The sequence below is a fragment of the Lagenorhynchus albirostris genome, chromosome 7, assembly GCF_949774975.1.
Source record: "Lagenorhynchus albirostris chromosome 7, mLagAlb1.1, whole genome shotgun sequence".
Lineage (NCBI taxonomy): Eukaryota > Metazoa > Chordata > Mammalia > Artiodactyla > Delphinidae > Lagenorhynchus > Lagenorhynchus albirostris.
In genome coordinates, this window is record NC_083101.1 from 53,653,856 (window position 1) to 53,669,487 (window position 15,632).

Here is a 15,632-nt window from a genome sequence, read left to right on the forward strand (position 1 = left end):
GTTTCTGACAAGGCTTCTTCAAATGGTTTGAGATTAATAACCTGCTGCCACCATTACCTTATCTCTAAAGTCAGTGTGGTTCTGGAGGATGGCTCTGTGGTAAGTGGCTGTCCTCACAAAATCTTGCATCATGTTCTGCTGCTGGGAAAGGCAGCCATAAAACTGTAAGGGAGAGAGAAGGACAGGGAGGGTAAACACGCCATGAGGCAGGACCTTCACGGGTACTTGGCTCTTACAGCCACCTGGGTCAAGGCGGGCTTGGTCCAACACAGCGGGGGGGCCGAGGCTCTGAGACACCCGGGACCTGTCCACACTGGCCCCACGTGTAAGGCCCACAACTCTAAGGAGACCTCAGAACTTTGATCCATACAGCGGATTCAGACCTAGATCTTGACCAGATTGGTGCCCAGGGTCCCCCCCTCCCAAAGCAGAGGCTGAGAGAGCACAGATCAAGAATAACAGAGGTAAGCGAGAGAGAAAGGGGCCAGGGCCAAAAGGGACGGCCCTGATGAGTCCCATCAGCCTAGAGAGAAAGATGGGCCTTGGATAGAAATCCCAGGAGAGGGTGGGGTGGGGTAGAAGGCAGTGACGGTGGTGATCCTGAGGCAAGCCGGTTGGGTGAGGTGGTACGTATAAATCCATGAGCATTGACAGTGAGTAATAAATATCATCATTGTAATGGCTACCATTTGGTAGAGTTTTCTATGTGCCAGGCACCATGCTAAGTGTTTCACATACATCCTCTAGTCAAATTAAATCACAACAATCAAATGAAGTATGTTCCTCAGCTGAGGAAACTGAGCCTCAGGAAGATACAGCAACTTGCCCACGTCCTGACAACTCGCTAAGTGACAGAGACAAGATCCCAATCCAGGTGATGCTGTTGCTGTTGGTCAGAGGAGCACACATTGAAAACCGCCGCACTCTCGGGACTACCCTGGCGGTCCAGTGGTTAAGACTCCCCGCTTGCAAGGCAGGGAGCATGCGTTCGGATCCCTGGTCGGGGAACTAAGATCCCACATGCCGCACAGCGCGGCAGAAGAGAAAGAAAACACCGCGGCACTCTCTTCTCCACCCACCGCCTCGCCCAGGTATATTCACAGGTGTGTGTCACTCTGAAACGACTCAGCTCCACCTGGGACCGCTCCCCTGACCTGGAAGTACTGTACGGCAGACGCCTCTTCTGTCCGCTGGCTGAACACTGAGTATTCCTTTTCCTCACGCCGGCATCTTTTCAAGGTATTTGAAAATGCGCTGAATTCTGCAAGGAGAAGAAAGCAGATCCATTTCTACAGCTTGGAAACCACAGCACTCGCCACTGCACCCTTCACAAAATTCCACCTGAGAAGCTACTAGAAGATGAAAACGGGGAAACCACAGCACTCGCCACTGCACTCTTCACAAAATTCCACCTGAGAAGCTACTAGAAGATGGAAACGGCGTGCTCACCTCTGGACACACGCATGATAAGGAACGGCAAGGTGGGAATGGGGACTGCTCTGAGGTGTGACACCCTTATTTACACTTCTCAGACATATTTGCATTCAGAAATGTCAAGTTCGAGACCATAATGGAACACAGGCAGAGCCTGGGCTCACTGAATTCTCCTGGTACGGTGCTAACAAAGTTCACAGGCTTATTCTCAGTATGTGCTCTGAGGAAGGTGATGGTTGATGATAAGAAAAATAAAATATATGTGAACACAAAATATATATGTATATAAGTGAGTATCTATATAAAATCTCATTCTATCATTATAGTGACAAGTTTTCTTTGTTTTCATATTTAGTATTCCCTAAGTGTATAGAGAAAAGGTAAAAGAACTGGGGATATGTGTATACAAGGGAATGCTTTCTACTGTGTGAGGAAAAAAATACAGAAGTGAAGGCGCAAAGAATTCCAGAAGTGATATTACTGATAACACAGCATGCACAGTGGTCAAATTCTGTGACTTCCGCCTTAGAAATGTCTCTCAAAGTCCTGCCCGGTGGTCGTCGCTGCCTGGGGTCTCTCCTCTCCACTGCTGGTGCTGTGACCGGGTCTCTCTCCTACAGCCCACGTGGGATCCCTAACGCCCACCCAGTCTGGATTCACCATGAGCTCCAGTCCCTCACGTCTGTCCGCCCCTAGGTGCGCGCCCTCCTCGCCCCCATTTCCTGCACACATAAGACCTGCACTATACCCTTACGCGCCCACCGTGCTGCTGAAGCGCTTACACATTCCCAGGTCAACGTGGGCCTGGCCTGGCTTCTTGACTTTGAAACCCCTGTCCGTCTCTTCTGTTTGGATTACCTTCTGACATGAAACTCCTATTCATTCTCCAAGATTCAGTTCAATGAGCATTTCTTCACTGCTGTGTTCTACAACACCCATAGGCAGAATGAACTGCTGCAACACAGGGGGCCTCAACACTTGGCTACACACCAGAATTCTTCTCTAGAAAGAATTTTTTAATGTAGACATTGGACCCTCAACCTATACTGAGAAATTCAATGCTCTGGTAGTGGGGAGAAGGCATCTCTGTTTTTTTCAAAAGGCTGCAGTTAGTTTTCATGTGTAGCTAGGGACCAGAACCTGTGCTCTCATCTCATGCTCTCAGCTTACCATCTTATTTCATATTTTACCCAATTTCTCAATTTTTAAAGTGTCCATCTCTCTATATATATCAAACTCTTTCGGGGCATGGTTTGGGGGCACGGTGTCAAGTCTTATTTATCTCTAGTCTTCAGAACATAGTGCTAACATAACAGCCACCCAGTAACAGGCTGAAAACGTGAATTCAATAAATTTGGGGAAATGATAAATGAACTTGCTGAAATTGTTTCAATTCATCTGTCAATAGATGAATGGATTAAGAAGATATTATATATATATATATATATATGAATATCATTCAGCCACGAGAAAAATGGAAATCCTGCCACTTGCAACACAATGGATGGACCTTGATGGTATCATGCTAAGTGAAATAAGCCAGAAAGAGGAAGACAAATACTATATGATATCACTTATATTTGGAAACTTTTTTTTAAAAAAGTCAAACTTACAGAAACAGACAGTAGAAAAGTGGTTGCCAGGAGCTAAGGGGTGGGGAAAATAGGGAGAGGTTGGTAAAGGGGTACAAACTTTCAACTATAAAATGAATAAGGCCTGAGGATCTAATGTATAACGTGGTGACTACAGTTGTTAACATGTATTAATATAATTGAAATTTTTTTTTTGGCTGCATTGGGTCTCTGTTGCTGTGCGCAGCCTTTCTCTAGTTGCAGCAAACAGGGGCTACTCTTCGTCGAGATGTGCGGGCTTCTCACTGCAGTGGCTTCTCTTGTTGCAGAGCACAAGCTCTAGGCGCACGGGCTTCAGTAGTTGCAGCACGCAAGCTCGGTAGTTGTGGCACGGGGGCCCTAGAGTGCGCGAGCTTCAGTGGTTGTGTCGCACGGGCTCTGTAGTTGTGGCTCACAGGCTCTAGAGCACAGAGTCAGTAGCTGTGGCACATGGGCTTCGTTGCTCCACGGCATGTGGGATCTTCCCAGACCAGGGATTGAACCTGTGTCCCTTGCACTGGCAGGCAAATTCTTAACCACTGCGCCACCAGGGAAGTCCCTATATAACTGAACTTTGCTAACAGAGAACTTAAATGTTCTCACCAAAAAGAAGAATAATAAAGTAAAATAAAATACAATAAATTCTCGGATATACTGAAAAACAAAGATGATACTGGATACTATTTACCCAGCTCTACTCTCCTGGCACCTCTCCAATTCCCTCTGAGTTCTCAGAGATTGCCAGCAGTGGTTTGTGTTACCCCTCTGTGAGTTGTGTCCTGGGCATCTCAGTTGTTCGGGCTTTCAAAGCCTATGGTAAACTCACTTGTCCAATAAATAGTCTTTTGAATATTCTCTACAGTTTCAAGTCTCTATCTTTTGGGGGAAATTGTACCTTTAATACAGCCAAAAGTAATGGCTGCCTAATTTAGTGAATAGGATGTGTGGTGAGTTGCAAAGTACCATTTTGGGTTGAAAAGCAAAATTTTGATAAAGTAATAAGGATAGTCTGCTTGTGCACCTCACCAATTGTCTTCAAAGGAAAAGGTGAAAGAGAAGCTCCAAAGAAGTTTTGTGTTACACCAGCATTCATGCAATACATAAATAGCCTTCCAAAATCAATACTAATTTGGATGTATTGGCTCTGTGTTTGCTATTTTTAAAAAATCCAATTGTATTACATTATACACACTATAATCACCACTCTGTAATCCTGGCACAGGGACCACATTTGATAAACCAAAAATCAGGGTCTCTAGTTTGACCAGTTTGGGATGTATTTATGGGATTTAGCAAATTAGAAGTCAGATATTGGCATGTCCAGGAATCAACATCAATTAACTCTTGACGATTGTGAATTCTGTCACAACGGCCAGCTGCCAAGAGAATGTTCTCTTCACAAGTCACCCTCACCTTTATTTTAATGCTTAAATTACTGCGTGTAAATGAAAGAAATGTCTGTGTTTCCACCTGATGTATAAAGATAGAAAAAAATCACATTTTAAAAAGGAAAAGAAATTTAATTGTTTATTTCTCCCATTTCCTCAGTCTCCAGAAGAAAGGACTCTGGTAGCCACTAAAGACACTGTCTTAGTCCGTTTGGGTTGCTATAACAGAGTGGCACAGACAGAGTGACTTACAAATAACAGAAATTTATTTTGATTATAAATTTATTTTGATTATAAATGAACTGTTCAGTTCACTCATTTATAATCAGTAGGAGAGACTGTCTAGATGTTGGGGCAGCTCTATGATTTGGGTCTGTAACATGTAATAACTGAATTCAGTACCCTAGTTTTATGTTAAACTATCAGGATTTTCTTGATAAAAGTTAATCCCCCTGCCTCCCCAGCCTACCTGTATTTCTCTTAATGACTTCTGGGTCCTGAGCTCCCTGTGCAGCCTGAAGAAGGTATTGCAGTCAGAACCATGTATTGATGATAAAAGCCTCTGGTAGCAATAAAAGTTGTCCTTAAAAACTGTTCTGGAGGCTGGAAGTCTGAGATCAGGGTGCCAGCATGGTCAGGTTCTGGTGAGGGCTCTCTTCTGAGACGCAGACGACTTGTGTCTGTGTCCTCACGTGGTGGAAGGAGCAAAGGAGCTCCCTGGGGTCTCTTTTGTAAGGATGCTAATCTCATTCATGAGGGCTCCACCCTTATGATCTAATCAGTTCCCACCTATACCTGAGACTGCTATGCATTTCTCTGGAAACACACACAGAATATATCTCTATAGGAAATTTCCTGAAATTCAATTTGCGTGTATCCAACTTTGGGAGCAGGAATGAAGAAGCTATGGAAACTTTTTTATGTGAATATTATGTTCCTCCTCATTAAAAAAAGAAGAAAAGAACAGTAATACTGACATTTAGGAGTTCAGACGGTGAATAGATTTTGACTTAAACTGCATCATAACCAAAGATAATTGATTCTGCCAGTGATACCTAACTAGAACTTTTTGATTGATTAAACTTTCACTGCCAACTGGGCCCAAATACTTAAGTTCACACACCTCTGATTAAGGAATGAATAGGAGAAAATAAACCCTTGATTCTAAGGACCATGAAACCAGGAGAAGCAGGATTGAATGGGGGCACGTGGTCAGTTTTGTTCCCTTTTTTGTATACTGACTATAGGAAAATAGATACCTTTGACTTCCTCCCCAGTAAAAAGACCTTAATCTGGCAAATTTGAGCTGACGGACTAGAGAGAATTAAGATGGGCTATTTGTAAATCACTCAAGATCGTCCAAAAGCAGCTCTGCAATAATGTCTACAGTTTGACTTTTTAAAAAAAATCCCTACCATGATTATCATATTGTCAATTGTGGATTTTCCAGTATAATTTGGGGACATGTGGCCAGAACAGCTGAGGCAGCCAGACAGGTATTACCCTTTCCTGGCACAGAAAGATGCTACATCTTGGTAAATAAACTCTGTACGGCAAGCACCACAGACAGTATCACTTGTAAATAGCAGCTATTTAAGAGAAGCAAGCAAACAAAAACAGATCCCTTCAATCTGGTCTTTTAGGAGTAACAGAACAGAAAGGAAAGGCTGTGTCTTTAACTGATCCTTGAGTATAACTACATGCTAAAATTGAAAGTAATGGTTTGTCAAGAAAGAACCTAAGTCAAGTCTGAGAATCAAAGTGGAATAGTTAGAATCATGGCTGAGGCATGGAACTGTCATGTCCTTGGTTAATATCTATATGATAGAGAAAATTACATCTATGTATTGTGCTGAGAAATGACAAAACACGATGGCTTACAGCCAGAGCAGTTACAATGCCAGTTCCACCAGGCCATTCTCTTCAGAAACAGTGCGGATAAACACGTCCTTTGAAAGGAGTTCCCATTTTACTCATAATCCATGCTGTGTCCGAGGTACTTGGCTTTTACTGGCAATTGAGGGTGTTTCCCCATCCTTATCTACTCTGCCCTCAGACCCCTGGGAAATACCCCACAGGGATCTCCTTATTCCAGAGCAGTGGTTCGGAGCCATATCCTCCCACCTTTTCTGCTCTAAGCAGTTAAAGGAGACAATATGCAAATGTGAATACAATTTTTTTTTTTTTTTTTTGCGGTACGCGGGCCTCTCACTGCTGTGGCCTCTCCCGTCATGGAGCACAGGCTCCGGACGCTCAGGCTCAGCGGCCATGGCTCACGGGCCCAGCCGCTCCGCGGCACGTGGGATCCTCCCGGACCGGGGCACAAACCCATGTCCCCTGCATCGGCAGGCGGACTCTCAACCACTGCGCCACCAGGGAAGCCCATCCATTTAAATTTTATTATGTTCTCAACAGCTGGCCTTTCTTTACTCTCCTCTGGGGGTCATCCTGGCTCTACAGAATTAATGGCATCTTTCAAACAAATGGTGCCTGCAGATCAAAAGTCTCCTCCGTCAAAAAAAAAAAAAATGAACTCCTTGCTAAAATGTTTTCCAAAGGCATAATCACCTGCTGGATTTAAAGATCCCTTCACTCCTCTTACCAAAAGTCTCTCCCTCTAGTTTGGAGAACTGAAGAAGAGAAGATGGGTTACTATTACTGCATCTTATTTTGGAACCTCCAGTGAGCATTACCATAGACAATGTCTGTCCCCCACGAAAAATCACACCTAGTCTCCAATGTGATGGTAGTTAGAGGGTAGAGCCTTTGGGAAGTGATGAGACATAAAGTAGATTCTCTGAGTGCCCACCATAGATAGCATTACTATAAGACACTGGAGGTTTCTATTGTACACATGAGAAAACTAGAAAAATGGACAGCTTCCCCAAACTTCAAGCTAGTGCTTTTGTCTCCTCTTTAAAATAAATTTGTTAGCATTTCTTAAAAGCAACTGCCAATCAACCTCTCTTAAAATAAATATGTTTATAAGCTCTAAGAAATCAAATGTATTTATTTGGCTTTGCTCTCCTCTCAAAGCCTTACAACTAGCAACCAAACCTATAATTCATAACCTATGTAATACTTAACTAAAATTATTTTTGTACAAACAAAACATGAATACAAAGCACTGGGAAGGGCTATTTGGGAGTATTCTGTATATCTGCCATATCTCTAAATATTAAGAATCTTATGCAAAATAACTGGATTACAAATCTTACCAAATGTCAGAGGCAATCTACATGCATGTCTTTAACCAATTTAAACACTTTCTGAGATGACCAGCAGTGACCAAGACATTAGTAAAATAGTGAGCTTCACCGTTTATGAAAGTAAGGACAGTTTGCTCATTTGTCTCATTTGTCTGAATATTGAGCCAGCTGCCTGATCCCTGTGGGATCCTAGCACACTTGCCCTGACACTCCACCCATCAGCAAGGCAAGACCAAGATCTGAGGACTGTGTGGTTTCCAATAAGCAGAAGGATCAGGGGTCAGCCTTGGACAGAGGGATAAGTCACTAAGCCAAAGCAGGAACAAAATTCTAAGGAAAGGATATCAGTGAAAACTCTTTTGTTGGCAAGAGGTGGAAATTCAAGCTTAAAACCCAGCTTTTGCTCCCAGAGCACACTGCTGTGTGAAAGGCTACTACAAAGCAACCGATCTAACATTTCTGGTCCTATAACATGCTGAATCCCTGACTCTGGGACAGCTACCAGCTCTATTTTCCTGTCCATACTCCCTAAGAGTTTCCGGCCCTGCTCATAACTCCTGATGTTCTGTTTGCACCATTAGATCCTTTATCTTATCCAGCAGATTAGTTAAGAATGAGCTGCTGACTAACGGGTTACTCAGCCTGGACCAAAAGACCCAGGTACTAGTAAACAGGATAGGCTCTGGGGCTCCAAAGAGGAGTGATCCTACATCTTGGTTTACCTGGGACATTCCAATTTATGTCTGCCATCCTGGACAGATTACTGATCGCATTCCCTCTCACACTCAAAGAGTCCTGGCTGGGATGATAAATCACTAAATCACCCTGGCTACAAGATGATGCAGTCTTAGGGGAGGTAGCCAGGCAGGGTCAAGTAGAAGAGGAATAGGCAGTTGAGAGAGAGGAGGACACAGAAAGATGCAGATGGGGAAGACCACACAGATAATACCTGTTTCCCCACATGGTTTCAGGATACTCTGTTTCTCTGTCTTAAATGTCATGAGACATTTCCTTATGACATTTGTCCTGAGCTACTCTATATAGGCAGCCTTGACCAGAACAGAAATCTCCCACTTCACAAGAATTTTTTTTTGTTTTTTGTTTTTGCTTACTCATTGCCAGTTGACTCAGGTTTAAGAGTTTTTTTGGTTTGGGTTTGGTTTGGTTTTCGCTTTTACTAACAATTTTATATATTTTTATGTTGTACTCATTTCAAGTGTTTTTTTTTTTTAAATCTACACCATACTTTTCTCTACCTTAGAGGCGAATCAGTCTCTTTGCAATTGGGCTCATTTCTACCATTATTTTTGAACCAATTTCAGTGAAGACCCTCCCATATGTGCACTACTTAGGATCAAGACTGAATTCCACAAAACTACCTAGTCATTTGAAGGTCAACAGACTTGCAGAAAGACAAATGGTACCTCAGTTCACTAAGTGAGGCCAGAATGCACCTTCTGGAGCATTTAGCATACATTCAACAGAGGGACTAATTTACTTATGCGGCTGCCCGAGCCATTATTCAATTAGTTCTCATGGCTTCCCAAGGCCTCTGCATGCCTCCCAGCAAGCAAAGCAGCACAGGTGAACACCAAACAGGTGGCATCAGGCACGTTTCCAACTTGATTAGATTCACACAGTTTTTAAAACGATGTTTAACAACTTAGACCAACATTTTTACAGCTGCCTATGCCATACTCCCTACATTCCCAAAACAGTTAACTTGAGGTAAGCATTACTGTAGCCCAACATGACACTTAAAAATCTGAAATAGCAGACTGTACCTTCAGTACGCAATGTCTGGGGCACTTCACTTTGCCAAGTGAAAACTTAGCATTATAACTAGGTACAAAAATCTCTCTGGGCCTTCTCTTTATATATTATCTGTAGACCAATGAGACATAAATACCCATAAACTTGGCTGAGAAATTCTGTACCTGTTGCAAGGCAAAGGAAAGAAAGGACTTTATACCTGGCAGACTTGAAATTTCAAGTTACGTTAAAAACAAACAAACAAACGAACAATTTCAGATGACAAGTAGCACCTTTTGGTGTTGCAATACAACTTTTAAGATCTAGCTCTCTTTCCATTCAAATATGGATTTAACAGTAATACTACATACCATACTTATAGGAAATTAATCTTGTCTTCATTTATAGAAAGCAAAATGCACCTACCATAGTTTTCCCAATGACATGAACCTATAACTGGTTAAAAGCATGGATGTGCATGTGTTGTCTTAGCTCAATCTCTTTGCTTTTCTCTTGTTTCCTCTTTCACATTTATACAGCTGGTCCACTGTGTGCAAAATGACTGAGCAGAGGCTAAATCCAGCCTACAGGCTTTTTTTTTTTCTTCCTTTGGTAGGTCTGTTGTTTCCACGTGACATCACTTGAGTTCCATTCAAATTGGGAGCCTGACAGTACCCGATTGCATCCAGGATTTAAGAAGTAGTTTAGTATGGCTCCTAGTTGTGCTGGATTTTTAGGCAGACTGACTTTGAGGTTCACCAATTCAACCAGCATTATGGGACACCCACTGTGTACTGAGTACTGGAAAATTGAGGGCATGTTGGGTGTAACTTCATAAACATTTTATTCACATCACCAAATTTTCTAGCATTTTCAGTGAAGTACAAAGGAAAATCAAACAATGTCTCGCTCCCTGAATAACAAGCCTCAGAGAATTTCTAGAGCACAAGTCATATCAGGCAAAGTTGTGTGTCTGTGCGTGTGTTTTAATAGAATTGCTAAAGAAGTCAAAAAGGGAATCCAATACATGTAACTCACATAGCTTGTAGTAATATACTGAAACAGGGTCTCATGACATTTTACTTTGAAACTGGATTAAACTTGGCTACAGAATGAGCACTGTCCCATTGAGTGACCACACAGAGAGGGCCAGGGAGCACTGCAGTTATCAGCTCTCCTGCATCGCCTTAGGAGGCGGTAGTTGGTAGTGTGCCTCAAGTACCAGGAGAAAGCTCTTCCTTTTTCTTTATTTTTTTATTGGCGTATAATTGCTTTACAATGGTGCGTTAGTTTCTGCTTCACAACAAAATGAATCAGTTATATATATACATATGTCCCCATATCTCTTCCCGCTTGCGTCTCCCTCCCTCCCACCCTCCCTATCCCACCCCTCTAGGCGGTCACAAAGCACCGAGCTGATCTCCCTGTGCCATGCGGCTGCTTCCCACTAGCTATCTACCTTACGTTTGGTAGTGTATATATGTCCATGCCACTCTCTCGCTTTGTCACAGCTCACCCTTGCCCCTCCCCATATCCTCAAGTCCATTCTCTAGTAAGTCTGTGTCTTTATTCCTGTTTTACCCCTAGGTTCTTTTTTTTTTTTTTTTTTTTTTTTTTGCGGTACGCGGGCCTCTCACTGTTGTGGCCTCTCCCGTTGCAGAGTACAGGCTCCGGACGCGCAGGCTCAGCGGCCATGGCTCACGGGCCCAGCCGCTCTGCGGCATGTGGGATCTTCCCGGATCGGGGCATGAACCTGTGTCCCCTGCATTGGCAGGCGGACTCTCAACCACTGCGCCACCAGGGAAGCCCCCCTAGGTTCTTCATGACATTTTTTTTCTTAAATTCCATATATATGTGTTAGCATACGGTATTTGTCTCTCTCTTTCTGACTTACTTCACTCTGTATGACAGACTCTAGGTCTATCCACCTCATTACAAATAGCTCAATTTCGTTTCTTTTTATGGCTGAGTAATATTCCATTCTATATATGTGCCACATCTTCTTTATCCATTCATCCAATGATGGACACTTGGGTTGTTTCCATCTCCGGGCTATTGTAAATAGAGCTGCAATGAACATTTTGGTATATGACTCTTTTTGAATTATGGTTTTCTCAGGGTATATGCCCAGTAGTGGGATTGCTGGGTCATATGGTAGTTCTATTTGTAGCTTTTTAAGGAACCTCCACACTGTTCTCCACAGTGGCTGTATCAATTTACATTCCCACCAACAGTGCAAGAGGGTTCCCTTTTCTCCACACCCTCTCCAGCATTTATTGTTTCTAGATTTTTTGATGATGGCCATTCTGACTGGTGTGAGATGATATCTCATTGTAGTTTTGATTTGCATTTCTCTAATGATTGGTGATGTTGAGCATTCTTTCATGTGTTTGTTGGCAGTCTGTATATCTTCTTTGGAGAAATGTCTATTTAGGTCTTCTGCCCATTTTTGGATTGGGTTGTTTGTTTGTGATTAAGCTGCATGAGCTGCTTATAAATTTTGGAGATTAATCCTTTGTCAGTTGCTTCATTTGCAAATATTTTCTCCCATTCTGAGGGCTGTCTTTTCATGTTGTTTATGGTTTCCTTTGCTGTGCAAACGTTTTGAAGTTTCATTAGGTCCCATTTGTTTATTTTTGTTTTTCTTTCCATTTCTCTAGGAGGTGGGTCAAAAAGGACCTTGCTGTGATTTATGTCCTAGAGTGTCCTGTCTATGTTTTCCTCTAAGAGTCTGATAGTGTCTGGCCTTACATTTAGGTCTTTAATCCATTTTGAGCTTACTTTTGTGTATGGTGTTAGGGAGTGATCTAATCTCATGCTTTTACTTGTAGCTGTCCAGTTTTCCCAGCACCACTTATTGAAGAGGCCCTACAGGCATTTTTAAACCTGGTCATCATATGTCTTAAAAATCAGAAAAATAAATCTCACAAGAAATGTGAATTTCTGGCTAAACCTGCACAGCATGAAATCCCTGGGTCTGACTGGCTCTGTGGCAACAATCACATGAGGGAAGTAGCTGCCGCCACCGTTTGAATGAATACGAGATTTCCAGTTCACCACAGATGCCACCATTCTTTCTTATTTGCAACCAGCTCACTTCATGCATTTCCATGACCTGCCTGGGCTCTGTAGGCATTTGAGTCTGTGATCCCATATCCCCAGGGGTCCACTGCAAAACTCAGTGGACAGCAAGTCTGCAACTTAAAATATCAACTACTTCCCTTCAATTTCTAAGCACCATGAAATCACTGAAGCTAAGGAAAATGATAGCCAAACACACTTTATCATGCTATCTTTTCAATCAATCGTTAGTTGCATTTTAGGCTTACAGAAGACGTTGCTGAGTTTCTCCACAATGATTTTATTTGGCTGTTTCGTACAGACACTCATTAGGGCAGGTTCAAACTCTAACTCTAGAGCTATTAGGTAAGTTCTGGTGAAATGATCACTATCATTCCCAAACAAACTATTCTCATATGAATATGGTACTGCTGACTGACCTATAGTGTGATTTCACCCGTGAAGATGAACTTTCATTAGACCATCCACCTCCCCCAACCTTCCCCTGTAATTAGATATGATCAAGGAGACTCAAGAGTGTGACACCCACAGCTGAAGAGCAATTCCACTCAGGATGCCCACAGCATGCACTGCGTTATCATCATCCCCTAACAAACTGATCCAACCATTTACTTTCATGACAAATGGCTAGTGGATTTATTAACAGTTGAATGAATGCTTCCTGGTTGATATCCATCTATACTTTCCTCATATGGAATGGTGGATAACATCGACCATTTTAATTTTCCAAAGTCAGGAAAATTAAATCCAGGAATACTGGTTATCATTCAATGTTTTCATAACTACAACCAGCAGTTCTTTTTATATGTAGGGTTTATCTGAAACTTTAACTGCATCCTAGCTCTAGAATGAGCACTGAGTTTAGAACCCTTGATACTCTGAAAAATGTTCCAAATCTTATTAGGAGCCCGCTCGAGAAAACTTTTCTTCAGAGTGAAATGCCAAGGGAAACTTGGCCTGACATTCTGCCCACCTACCACCGATCTGCCCCTTATGGACACTGGGAATCTTATAAGTCAACAGCACTTTCTCTTTTGCTTGGGTGCCAGGATGCTCAGAGCCAAAATCATGGGTTGGCAGTAATTACAGTACCCATGATTTATGGGTCCTATAATATGTAGGTTTGTGTTTTAATTTCCTCTTGGCTTCAGTTTTTCTATATTTTCCCTGATCTTAAAATTTATCTATTTGTATTTTATTATATAAAAGTGTGAGGAAACAACTTCTCAGTAGAAAAAAGTGGGAGATGGATGGATGATGGATAGAAAAATTGACCTATTGTTCTCATCATTACTAAACGAAGATTTAACAAAGATTGGTTGTTAAATCATTCTGTAATTTTCTGCCTCACTTTCCATACAATAAACCACCCTGCTCTGAACAGCAAATGCAAGGACTTTGGAAGCAACAGCGTTGGTCCCATATGCTAAAAGCAGATGGGATCTGCACTGTCTTCACAGTAGCAGCTGCCCAGGAACCAAAGTAAAGAGGAGGAGGCTGGGGGAAAGAGCACGAGGGGAGAGAAACACAAAAGCGCAATCAGGAGCAGAGAAGAGAGATACTTCCTGCTACCAGTCTCAGCCACGGTTAAAAAGCAAGCACACATTCATGAACTGCTCCATTTGATAATGTTTGCACATTTACGGTGTCACTTAATTCAATTCCCACTGCCAAGAGGTATTCTGATCACCACTGTGCACATGGAGAGGGAAAGACACAGTTTGTTCTGAGTAAAAATTAGCAAGGCCAATGTTCCTTCCAATACCACTATCTGCATTCCAGAAAGTGGGAAACTCTAAAATATAGAAAGTCCATGTTCTACACTGGAAGAAGCTGTCTATGTACTGAATGAAGATGGCTGGGAAAATAAGGAACAAAAACAAAAAGTAAGATGTAACATATCAATGTAACATTAATAACAGGGAAATGACTTCAGCTGCAGCCAGAGAGACTGGCTAAACAGGGAAATCCTTTTGACTCCAAGTGTTACAAAATCATGACAGCAAAGGGTTCTCTGTGTGTAACTGCAGAATTTCCTTATTTGGAGATGTTACTTTCAACATCTAGTTATTTATTATTCTAGGTTGGCAAAATTTTGCCAAAAATTTATTTAAAATACTCTAGCTGATCTCTCACTTTTAAAAAAATGTTTCTTGACTTTTTTAATAGTGAAGGGTGTAAACAATGTCACTGTCCATCTAGTGGAGGAATGAGTAGGCAAAGTGTGCTATATTAATACGATGGAATACCATGCAGCCATTAAAAGAACTAAAGTAGATACAAACACAGATTTCAAGAATAGGGCTGAATATTAAAGCACGTTTCAGAATGATTGTAGGATATAAGATCCTTTTATAACTTAAAACCAAGTCAATACTATGTATCAGGGGTTGGCAAACTTTTTCTGCAAAAGACAAATAGTAAATAATTTAGACTTTGCAAAGTCATATATGCCATCTGTCACATATTATTCTTTTTTGTTCTTGTCTTTGGACTTGAGGACACAGAGTGGGAAGGGTAAGCTGGGATGAAGTGAGAGAGTGGCATGGACATATATACACTACCAAATGTAAAATAGATAGCTAGTGGGAAGCAGCAGCACAGCACAGGGAGATCAGCTCAGTGCTTTGTGACCACCTAGAGGGGTGGGATAGGGAGGGTGGGAGGGAGACGCAAGAGGGAGGGGATATGTTTACACATAGCAGATTCACTTTGTTATACAGCACAAACTAACACAACTTTGTAAAGCAATTATAATCCAATACAGATATTTTTTAAAAATCTCACTGTCCTTTAAAATCAGGTAACTATCAATATACATGGTATGAATGTCAAGTTTAGAGTGATATCAGCATCATAGCTGAATAAGACGTCTTTTGTTCCTGTCCAACACCCCCTTCCTAACAATAACAATTTGGTATCCATCCATGGACAAAAGTGCCTTTGTGGGAGCTGTGGAATCCAGCACCATACACCAAGAAACCCAGGAGAAGTCTCACCCACCCATGTGTTGGGTAATAGGTATGCAGATCTTGGTCCCAGCTGTGGACCTGCGTGGCCCATGAACTGGCTCCAGCCCCTCCTAGCCATGGTCTGGGAGGCCCTGGAAAACACTGTCTTAGATAATCACCCATGGACAAGAGATCTTCTGTGGAAGT

General features: G+C 42.2%; 1 protein-coding gene across 1 annotated transcript in view; it reads right to left on the minus strand.

Annotated features, from left to right (window-relative positions):
- The window catches only part of LOC132523618 (histone-arginine methyltransferase CARM1-like), a 263,342-nt gene that overhangs the window by 103,432 nt on the left and 144,278 nt on the right, over positions 1 to 15,632 (minus strand). Inside the window, exons 3-4 of the mRNA XM_060155028.1 lie at positions 1,155 to 1,261; positions 58 to 162 (exon numbers count right to left, since the gene is read on the minus strand). Coding sequence (XP_060011011.1) covers positions 58 to 162; positions 1,155 to 1,261 — 212 coding nt within the window. The remainder of the gene's footprint in view (positions 1 to 57; positions 163 to 1,154; positions 1,262 to 15,632) is intronic.